At 26.0% G+C, this 12500-nt stretch overlaps 2 protein-coding genes across 2 annotated transcripts in view; one reads left to right on the plus strand and one right to left on the minus strand.

Annotated features, from left to right (window-relative positions):
- Nucleotides 1–4233, minus strand: part of LOC108688619 (neutral ceramidase-like) — a 26531-nt gene extending 22298 nt beyond the window's left edge. The window contains exon 1 of the mRNA XM_018194952.1: nt 4161–4233. The gene's annotated coding sequence lies outside the window, so the exon portion shown is untranslated. The remainder of the gene's footprint in view (nt 1–4160) is intronic.
- Nucleotides 4234–8065: 3832 nt separating this feature from the next.
- The window catches only part of LOC108688549 (serine protease nudel-like), a 22802-nt gene continuing 18367 nt past the window's right edge, over nt 8066–12500 (plus strand). Inside the window, exon 1 of the mRNA XM_018194851.1 lies at nt 8066–8240. Within this exon, the coding sequence (XP_018050340.1) occupies nt 8066–8240 (175 nt within the window). The remainder of the gene's footprint in view (nt 8241–12500) is intronic.

Consider the following 12500-nt stretch of genomic DNA (forward strand, 5'->3'; position numbering starts at 1 on the left):
TATACATAAATATGTATAACATATAATATTATATAAAATATGTCCATACATTTTTTCTTTCATAATATTACTTTTTAAAGTGAAATATAAATATAATAATAATATTGAGAAAAATAATTAAAAAGATAATTTTCGCATTATTTGTTTTAGAAAAAAATCAAATTTACAATGGGGAAATGTAAAAAAATTGCTAATGTATAGCTATTTATAATTTTAAACTAAAAGTCATGATTTGTTCATTCATTTCAAAATTCGATATATTAAGACAAGCATAGCGACTCTGTGACCTTCAAATGGTATGGCATGTGGATTTTTGCATGTTTTATAATAAAAATAAATAGTGTACAGCTTGCTCACCGAGTGATTGGTTCTTATTCATGGATAACAAATAAGAACCAATCGCTTGGTAGCTACATTTCGAAACCTATCGGAAAAAAGTGTTGCAATCTTTCTATAATCAGCTGTACACAAAAAACAACCGGTAACAAATCATTTTTTTTTTTCACTAGAAATTTATCACTTTAGCTTAATTAGTTTTGCCCCTTCGACCTACGGAAATAGTATGGCACCTATCTTCCAATCCCATACACTAATATTGAATTAATATCTCAGAAACTTTGCAACATTGCGAACATTACAGTCGCAAAATGTAGATTCAATGTCGAAGAAATGTCGCAGAATCATCTAATGTCCGTTGAATTACAATGTCTGTGAGACGTTGCAATTCATGCGAACGTTATATTAATTAATTAAATTTTATTAATAAAATAAGTATTATTATGGATTAACATCATATTCCAGAATATGCACGACAAAATTATTGAAAAATTATTGTAGAAAAACGCTTTTTATTCATATTATTGAAAATTAATTTCCTTATTTTCCTAAGTAGTCATCCATCTGAATCTGTATCTTCACATGGCATGCTTGACTTCTGCGATCGTACAGAAACTGCTACTTCGATCTATGAAATTAGTAGATGTATAATTGTTAACATATAGCTATATGTACAAAGACGACAATGCGCATCGGACAAACAATATCACACGTCCGAGCAGTCTGTAAATTCGCGCGGCCAATTTTCTCATGTAAACATATAGATATATAGTTTAGAAATGAGTTTCGTCAAAGGATCAATTTGAATAATTTAAATTTTCTATTTACTTGACATTTTGTTTTTGTTCATTTTTTACAAAATAAAATAAATATTAATATATAATTTATTCAATATTATTTCAATGTTGCAGCGACAATCAATGTAGAAAAATTAATAAAAATTCAACTGTGGTCCAATTTGTTCAATATTGTTTCAACAATATTATATTTGTTAATATTATATTGTTAATATTTGTTGCAGCAATATTAACAATCAATGTTGAAGAATCAATATAGATACAATACTGATAAAACATTGACGCTTTAACATTCAACATTGCAACATCTCAGCAACATTCTTTCAACGTTCTATATGAGGATCAGTTTTTTGACGTAAACTATCACTAGAAACAAACGCTAGGTGGTAACATAGGAAAAAGACAAAAAATTATTTATAACTTCAATCACACGTCATCAATTTTAAAATCGCGGCGGATCATATTTGCCCTTCCTTCATGTTTATCAAATAAATGATGAATTAATGACTGCTTCAAGTAACAAATGAAGACTAAATAGTGTTATCCTCTCCTTATAACAAAAATAATAACGTTGATGATTCAGTTGATAATCTTAACCGTGGATCAAAACATTTAACCTTTAATTGTATCAAATATTATCTAATAAATTCTAATGCGTAACAATCTGCATCGGCTCTTAAAGGCTTTTTATTCATTATTGATTTATTTTTATTAGAACCTATACAATTTTTGAAATTATTCTTAAATTTCTTATGGATATAACATTATTATGAACTTGCATTATTATTATATATATAAGAAATTTAAAATGAAATTTCTAAATTGAAAGGAAATTGGAATTTTTTGTAAAGTATACTATTTTAATGTAAAAAGCGCCCTTATATGGTCAAAAAATGCAATTACTCGTTAAGAAATAAAAAGTTGATAAAAATTTAGTACATTGTGTAATTTATCAAAATTTTGAAATTTATATCTCTACGAGGTATAAAATTACACAGTGGCTACGCTATTCCTACATTTCGGAAATGATTTCAAAATGAAAAACCGCGAAATACATACTTGATCGTTTTGCAGAAGATTGCGAGTAGCTGAAATGATCAAACACATATTTCGTGATTTTTTTATAATTTTAAAATGAAATGTGGAAGGACAGATTTTAGACATCCTAAATAATAATATTCATTTTTACAATTTTATATTCTACATATTTATATTCTACGTTTAATAGGCCTTTTACTTTTTATAGGCCAATAAGCCATTAATCAGAAGTCAGAAGCTAAAAACTGTAATTGATCAATTTTCAACTTCTAACTTCTGATTTATTATTAATAACTTATTGTAGATTGCCTTATTATAGAATGTAAAATAAAATATGTTTATTTTAAAAGTAGAGGAAGGTCACAGATGCTGACATATCACGTTATGTCTGGATTGTTTTTTAAACAAAAATAAAACTTTAAAAAGTACAAACTAGAAAGTATCTTCTAATGTAACAGTTTTTATAAAATTGTTTCCAATTTTGCAATAATTAACTTTTTCTTAAGTTAAGCCAAAATGAGCGTCTGACAAAATAGGTCCCAAAGCTGACACAGTAAACAGTAATGACACATATTCCTATATCAAAATATGTACAAGGGAATGTATATAAGATGTTCTAAAATCTTTCTTTTTTGCTATAAAACTTTTTTTACTTATTTATAATGCATACTTTACGCTGCTCTGCAAGATGCAAACATGTAACGCAACAAATACTTTTTTTTAAAGATTTTCTTATATAAATACAAAATTGCCTTCAGCTCCAATAAGGCTATTTGATACTTTAACACAATACTATTGTATAAAGATTTAGTTTTATTTAGCTCGTGATCGTATAGTCAAATGTACTGGTTTACGCTGCATCTCGATTTTATATTTAAAATGTATTATGAAAAAAAAAAAAAGAAAAATGTATGATTAAAATTGATTTATGAAACTACAAACATATAAAATGATGTAATATTATTAATAATATAGCTATTATTATATAACTACATCAATTTGCAAAAAGAAAAAAGAAAAATTTTATTTTCGTAAAAATTTTATTTTCCTATTTGTATAATCTGTTTTTAACTGATTTTGTATAAAAACCACAAATATAATATATTAAGTAAAAAAAAGTAAAAAAAATTGTCACTTATGAATATGTATTAGTATGTATAAACATACATAAATATTCGTAAACATATATAAAATATGTCCATAAGTTCATATATCCCTCTTTCTTTTGTAAAATTACTTTTTAGTAATGTGAAAACAAAAAATAATTAAAAGTGTAATTTTCACACTATTTATTTTAGAAAAAATTAACTCTGAAGAAATGTAAAAAATTACTTACGCATTATTATATATCAAATTATGCATAATTGTATATGAATAATTTTTTTACATTTTTCCAAATTCGTTTTTTTCTAAAACGAACAATGCGAAAATTATTTTTTTAATCATTTTTTATGTTTTTACGAACTATTACTATTTCTGTTACACTAAAAAGTAATTTTACAAAAAGAAAGAGAGATGTATGAACATGTATGAATATATTTCACATATGATTATACATATTTATGAATATTTATGTATGTTTATACATATTTACATTCATGTATGAAAAACTTTTTACCGGGATAAATTATGTGACTTTTTATTTGTTTAATTTTATTACAAGATAATACAGTCTACATTTATACTCTTTTACAATTTTATACAATTTTATGTATTTATATTTTTGAATATAATTAAAAAAATAAATATACATATAATAGAATTTTTATATATTTAACGAATCGCATCAGATACTTATAGTAAGATTATATATAACAATGACAAGTATATGTTATTATCTAGAAGAAAATATTTATCTTGCATATCTCACTTGAAGTATCAAATAAATATAAAAGGAATCGGTATATGAAAATAATATAACATTTTCGAAAAATCAGTTTCAGTATCGTCTGTTAGTAATGACGCGCGAATAAATTTAAAGTCACTCACCTGTAAGTCACGTTTACTGCAATTTTAACACGTAATTGTTTCAACAATGCTGTCTTTATAATAAACAAACTGGTAACATTGGCAAACTGCTACAAAATTTGTACACTTTCAATTTTCCATAAACGAAGTGTCACTTCCGATCATACGGTCCAGGAAACAAAGAGGAATATGTCACAGCTGCAGTGCATGACGAATTTAAGTGGAACTCGCATAACACTTGCAGTGTACTAACTAACGTTATAATTCAAGTTATTACTACAGATGTATATATATGTGTATATGTATACAGAAGAGACACGGACCAATCAATTAAAATATCGATAAATGTTTTTATAAGGTGCACAATCTCGATTTACTTGCTTTGTCAAAAATCGTTGATTTTGCCGGAGGTAAGAAAAGTGAACACGCAGCTGATGCGACGCCAGCTGGGACTGCAATGTAAACAGGTCACCGGCCCATCACCACGGAGAGAGAGACTCTGTTCGGATACTAAACCAAACGTTGGGACTCACATAGTTGGTGATATGAAGAAGGGGGAACAATTCTACGGCTATTATTCATACATATACTAATCCTCGAACACACACACACACACACACACACACACACACACCACACGCACACACACCACACGCACACACATCACACGCACACACACCACACGCACACACACCACACCACACGCACACACGCACACCACACACACCACACACACCACACACATCACACGCACACACACACACACACACACACACACGCACGCACGCACGCACGCACACACCTGCATACACATTTAGTTTTCTTTTTCACAATCAATTCTGTGTCTTTTGTTTTTTTTCTTCGTCTTGACTTGATATGATATATACATTTATATATAAATATAGGACGCATAGATCAATAGCTGAAACTATTGCGGCAGCGGAGCAATTGTCGGAGAGCTATCACGCTACAATTGGAATACGGACAGAAGTATGTAGATTTGTAAGCTAATCAATCAAATATAATTTCGCTTTAAGAGAAAAACTTTTTATAAGAACTGATAATTTCCGTACGTGTTTATTCTAGATTATTATTTGAATATGTTCCGATAAAATGTACAGAGCGATTGAAATTAGATTCGATGATGCATTGTAAAAGATGAGATGAGATTCAAATGCTTTAAATTAAATCTTTTACTATTGATTGATCATATATCGCATTAATATCTTGAGCTTAATATATTCATTTTGTGTCATGAAAATTTCTTAAATTATCAATTATTTAATTTATTTTTAAGTACATAAAATGTAGACATTTGAGTTAGTATATAATATAAATGATTAAAAGCATAATTTATAAGATTTCAAATTCAACTTTAAACAACGTATAATTCGCGATAAAATTTTATACAAAATTCTATTCACAATTTTATGCATTGTGTAACATAGAAAACATATAATCAGAATTATAAATTTATAACTATATATATGTATAAAAGATTCATCACAAACATGCGCAGGATATAAATACTCGTGATTGATCAATTGTATCTAGTGTAATGGAAATTGAAAATTTATAAGCGTAGCAAATAGAATTCGAATCGAATAGAAAAGACTGTATCCATATATGAATAACATAAATTACAACTTAACCTATCTATTTGACATTGTATTTCTTGTAATACATCTTTCTCATCTATAATTATATTTATAATTTGATACATAAAATTATAAATAGACTTCTGTTTCGAATTCTGTCGTGAAATATAGATTATATAAAGTGAGCTTAAGACCAAGGCCATCTAGAGTGTGTTAAATAATATTATTACTTTCTAATAACCCATAAAGTGGGAGCTTAATGGGGAAGGCACTTAAACTTTGATCTATGTTTCGACTAACTAATTTAAAAGAAAAGTAATTAAATAAGTATTAAATAAGTATTAAATAAGAGGTAATTTTATATAATTATATAATTATAAATGTAATAATATATAATAGTGAAGTGAAATCGCGCGATTACTACATCTCTCGATAAGCTAGTGGTAATTTATCTACTGAATAAAAAAGAGCGAATAAGTTGAAATTTATCGAAAAATGGAACACAGTGTCTGAATGTAATGTATAAGTGCAATATATTACATATATTGCACTTATACATTATATACTCATTTATACTCATTTGTAAAGAAACTGAATAAATATATATATATATATATACTCATATACTCATATATATACTCATTTGTAAAGGAACTGAATAAATAATAAAATATAAAATGTTTATAATAACGTTTAACATAAACAATAAAATACTTTTATGTTTATTATATCGAAATTTTCATTCGTGCATGTGTATACAAAATTATTATGTAAATCAATGTTGTTATTGCTACTGTATAGAAATCGCAAGGATTATTATTACGTCGCATATAATTTCCTGAAAAATTCGAAGACTTAAAACGATTGTATTTTAAGCGACACACATAATTCATAACAGACAGCATTTTCTCAGAGATAAAAAATGCTAACAAAACTTAAGGCTTCATAAGTCTGTTTAGTATGCATTTAAACATTTCTCTCTGTGAATAGGTGAATAGTCAAGTATAAGGGGAAAAGGAAGAAAATATTGTCAGTGAAAGACTGGTTTTTAAACAGAAGACGATACGAATACAAATGGTTGCGCAGAATGTAAAAAAAAAAGCAGAGTACACTCAACGTTCTGGTTTTCTTTGACTTCGATATGAGTATGCAAAGCAGCATTATTTTTCTCGCTATTTTTACCTGTAATTTCTCAAACAATTGAATATACACGCGCGGATAAGATTTAAAATCTACTATACTTTGTAAGTGTAAAGTAATCATTCAAGTGTGATCACAGTACACAACTTAGCATTTTGTGTAAATTTATTTACACAATTTAGAAAATTTATTTACGTTTCATAATTATGAAGAAAAATATAAGTAATAAGATTGGAAATAAGAAATAAGATTGTTAGATACATTATTTTAAATACGAAGCGTTATTAGTACCATTACGATTACTACTACTGAAAGATGTTAAAATGTTGAACTTTTATATATATTTATTTAAATGAATTAATTTCAGAAATTATAATTGCGTGCCGATATGAGTGTCAGACTTTCAATCAATCTGAAATATTAATAATCCCTCCAAATTTCTCAAATTTAAGCTAAAAAACTGTGATAAAAATATAATTGTTCTATTGTTAATTGCATTAAACTCTTAATACATACTTACAAGTGTCATTACAGATGTTTTCTTATGGAAAGGTCTAGCGTAATGAATGGTAGTCATCTCAAAAAAAATTTCTCTCCTGTCGTCTCACTTGTGAGAAACTCTCTCGCTATTCTTATTTGAAAAATGAATGAATTCCTTGCAAAATTTTTATATCGCGATATATTCATCAGATTTAAATCAAAATAGCACAAATTTACATGAGATATTCAGATGTTATGATATAATCTCAACTGAAAAACGATAATAATTTCTTACATTTAATAAAATTACAAAATTACCTATTATATTTATACATACAAATATATTAAATATGTTATCTAATAGAATGATATAAAAATTATTTACTTTAATCAATTAAATGTATCATAGAGAACTTAATGCACTTGACAATTTAGAAATACTGTTTCTTCGTGCCAACGTGTTTCCACTCAAATATCAGTTTTGATTAATTTTGGTTAATTGCATATTAAATTATCAGTAAATGTCTTTTTAACTATGTGTATCAATTAACAAGTCTTGTAATATTCAAATCGATGCAATATTCAAATCGTTCCGATTTCCACGAAAAACAATTTGTCATTTGTAGCACAGGTAAGTCTCAAAGGTAATTCCTTGTTAAAGATTCATGTCTTTACTTATATTATATTAACTCATTATGCGATCAAATCATGGTCACAAATCGTAGTCACAATCGGATAAATGAAATTGTTAGAACAATCGTGTACTTCGGCGTAACGTCAGAACGTAGACTGTCACTTTCATCGATCCGTGGCGACTCCGGATACTCGCAGGAGAAAGTAAAATGTAGTGGATTGTGCAATTATCGTCTCTACAATAGTTCAAGTAATTCAGCGTAACAAAGTGTTGGTCTGATGCATCGACATGCGGATATGTATTGAATTATCGACTGTTCCATGCTAATGGTATAGTCGTAATAACAAAAATAATTTAGTTGGTCGTTTCGTATCGGAAACATATATCATATCTATTAATTTTAAACGAACATTCGTTCTTTTTTTCGTTTGTAATTTAAATTTGTAGATAAATCAATTAACAAATCAATTAATAACTTGTAGATAATTCTTGGAGAATAAAATGTACTAAAGAAATGTAATAATGTGCCCGTAAATTGGGCAAAGTAAAAAGTCATTTTATTCGATCTCACTTAAATGTTATTTGAGAGACAAAAAAAAAAGTTTAAAAGATATTCATAAAACTCTTAAAATAAAAGTATAATACTGACCAATTAATATCACATATTTTCAATATTAAAAATACTGTTAGTAATACTTTTAATACTCAAAATAAATTAGTCAGTACTAATATTAAATTTTTCCAAAGAAAAGGCTCGTATACCTTCTTTCTCATAAAATAATTTTAATTTAATTCATTATTTTATATGAAATATTCATTATTTCATATGAAATAAATTCCTAAAAATGTACAGACTGCAAAAAAAGGTTTGACTATGAAGTTTTGTTTGTTTATCACATCATTGCTCAAGTAAAAAGCTATTATTTGCCATTATTTTAATTGTGTAGTAATGTATTATATATTTTTGAAAATACACTCTGATTAAACCGAAGTAAAATAAAATAGTCTAGAGTATTGTAATTGTATCTTATTAAATACTAAAAATATTTCAAACATTAAAAGCACCAAAGGTTTTCATTGGTTAGTGAACTAATAAAGACCGCTTTATTGGCTGTCTACGAGAACTTTTCATAGAAAGATATGTGGCTATTATTGATGTTTTTTTTGAAATCTGAATGTCCTAAAACTTATATCAAAGCTAAAGGTGACCATTTTGAATGTTAATTAGAGGAGAAAGTGGTATTATGGCATCCCAATTACATTTTATACAATAACTTTGTTAATAACTTTATTAATAATCAATATTTAAGTTCAAAACTTGACAATTACATTCATTAAAATGTTGTTGAATCGATTCTGGATTTAAAGTTACGAAATATTTATTATTATTTAGGATTATAATAAAAATATGGCGATATTGCATAATGACTCGAAGAAAAAAAATGGTAATGTGGCCTTTCATAAAAATAGCCTTAAAATAATAGTTTTGTTTAGAAAATAGTATTTGGTTTAAAACAAAATTAATAAAAAAGTAAAACATTTTAAAATATATGCAAATGAATGTATTACACATTCACATAACTTCTGCCTGTAATTGTTCAGCACTAAAAACCTTAGTACTAAAAATAATATACGTAATATAAACTATAGATTAGCAGTATTTATAGAGCCACAATCGATCATCAAATTCAGATTATTGATGTGAAAACATTAAAAGAAGTGATGAGTAATCAATATTCATAGAACGCCATATTAGCAAAATGCCATGCTATTATTTAAATTTGCATAACTCAAAATATACACATAATATATACAGTTAAATAAAAAGCAGTTAAATAACAAATAACACACTCGAAAATACATATATTCATGTGATAATAGCTAAATTTAAAAAAAATGAGGAAGTAGATGTAATTAAAATGTATTTCAGAAACGTTTTGAAATACTTGAAAGTAAATATGCATTATAATAAGTGCATTGATTATATTAGCGTCATGGTGTAATGGCGAGCTACTGAACAAATAATTCCATAGTAATCATTAGGATTCGCTACATAATAGCGGAGATATTAAAGGAGGTCAATATATACACTGGCCAACCAAATAATACTACTTTTTCCTCTATTGTTTTTGGTATTTAATAACATACAACTAATACTCCAACAACTAATATTCTAGAGTTTATTTTTTTTTTAATATATTATTCTTTAATATATTATTTTTTTAATTAACTATTTGATACAAATTTATACTTAGAAAATATACTTACAAAACTTTGTCGTAAAAAAAATTTTTGATTATTCTATACATGTATATGTAACATGTATATGTATACATGATCGAATTCGATAAAAATATTATACAGAAACTAGAAGTAATTAATATGAGGGTGAGAAAGAATATTATTTAACGATATATATCTAATATTAAAAAAACTTTTTTTGATCTTTTTTATGCAAATTTCATCATCATGAAGTATCATGTTTCTTCTTTGCCGCAGCAGAAATGTAATGCTATGACTTTTTAATGTTTCGAATATATGATAGCTTTGCATATTGTGTGTTGATGCATATAATATGTTGATTGCAATAATCGCAATCCAATAATGCGAAATATCGCGTTACACCGATATGAAAACACTATTTTTATTTTTGAATAATGCGTTCCAATTCATAAATGGCATTATTTCTACCGGTTTTCTTATTTTATATGCATCAACTCAAATTTCAGCCAGTCATTGTTTCCTCTCTTACCTTCCGTGTTTCAAAAATACTAATTTCTCCTTAATGCTAATATATTAATCATTATTTTTGTAAAATAGTTTAGCGTTTACATAGAATTATACAATCCGAGCAATTTATTATTTACGAATAAAAGTTATTAATATATAATAAGAAGACGTATTGTAAAAACTGTGAAGATACGTATCTGAACATGAACATCTTCTTTAAATAACGTTATGTTAATAATTATTACCATTTTGCAATAATCAATGTGCAGCTAATTTGTAGTGTAATACAGGTCATGACCTGTATAAGTGAAAATTTATCTCATCAATACATATATTTCAAAACATTTTGCTTTAGTTGCAGCATTAATGTTTGCGTTGTTATTATATACACTGCTAAAAAAATTGAATTTTTTATGATCTGTTCTACTTATAAAGAGGAGATCTTTTCTATCGTTCTCGAGAAATGATAGAGGAGAATGCATATCACTTAATCTATTCTTTATTATATTTTCTATTTGATTTGTACGCAAATGAATATTGTAGCTTGAGGCTTTGAACACTTATCATTACATGTTCAACCTTTCACTAATAACAAATTAATTTATTATAAGTCTTCTTGTAACATGCTGCGAACGATTTAGATTTTAGGCGATCGGTCGCTTCAATCTTACTTATAAGTCTTTAAAATGGTTATTTCCTTTGAAAGTATTAAATTTGTAATTGAAAATAATTAAAAATATAAGATTAATCAAAGAAATCATTAAATAATACCTAACTATTAACTAATGCCTAATTTTAATCATTTATTCAAAAGAATTCATTATTTTATTTTTGTTAAATAACAATAATGAAAAACAAATGACGTTACAATAAAATTTACTCAAATATATCTTTGCACTTGACAATTTATATCAATTATTAGTTTTATTATTTATCAATTATCAGTTTTATTTTATAATGGTACGATTTAGAAAACTTGATGAATTTTGTAAAAATATCAATTTGTAGTATTTATAATAGTTACAAATATGTATATATAATAAATTTAAAATATTCTACAATAAATCTTCTTCTATGAAAATACAAAAATTTATAATAAAATTGAATAATTACGTTATTATCAATCATGTAAATTAATTAAAAATTAATATCAGATGTACCTAATTTTTTATAACGTCATTAACATCTACTAAACAAGATGTATTATATTTTTGTCTATATTACTCATTTATTTTATATTATCTAGTAATGTTGCTTATATCTAGTAATAATATAAAATATTGATAAAGTACGATTTAGGTGACCAGTACGCATTCGGCAACTTTCCCCTATATATTTCTTCTAATAAGTAATATATTTATAAAAATATAATAATAAAAATAGAAAACTGTGAAAAATAAATAAAAATAAAGTAATAAAAAGAAATACATATTTTTTAAGAAGAGAATAAACATACATTTTATTGCATTTTAATAGTTTTATTTATTTCATATATTAATTATTTTATCTTAATATGCTCTTTTATTTATATAAATATACGATTTCTATTTAATTGCATATGAAGATAAAAATATATATCAATTCCTTTTTTAAAGGAGACAATTTCTTAAGACAGCTTTGTTTAAGTTAATTTTTCGTTCAATAAAAAATATCATTTGGCACTTCATTCCATTTTTCCGCTAGACAGAAATAACTTTACAAGCTACGAAACATTCCACAATGAAGAGTAATAGTTTCTTATTAAGATTTGGAGCTTTCAAGGAAAAATTCTCCACTTGA

The sequence above is a fragment of the Atta colombica genome, unplaced genomic scaffold, assembly GCF_001594045.1.
Source record: "Atta colombica isolate Treedump-2 unplaced genomic scaffold, Acol1.0 scaffold236, whole genome shotgun sequence".
NCBI classification, from domain to species: Eukaryota; Metazoa; Arthropoda; class Insecta; order Hymenoptera; family Formicidae; genus Atta; species Atta colombica.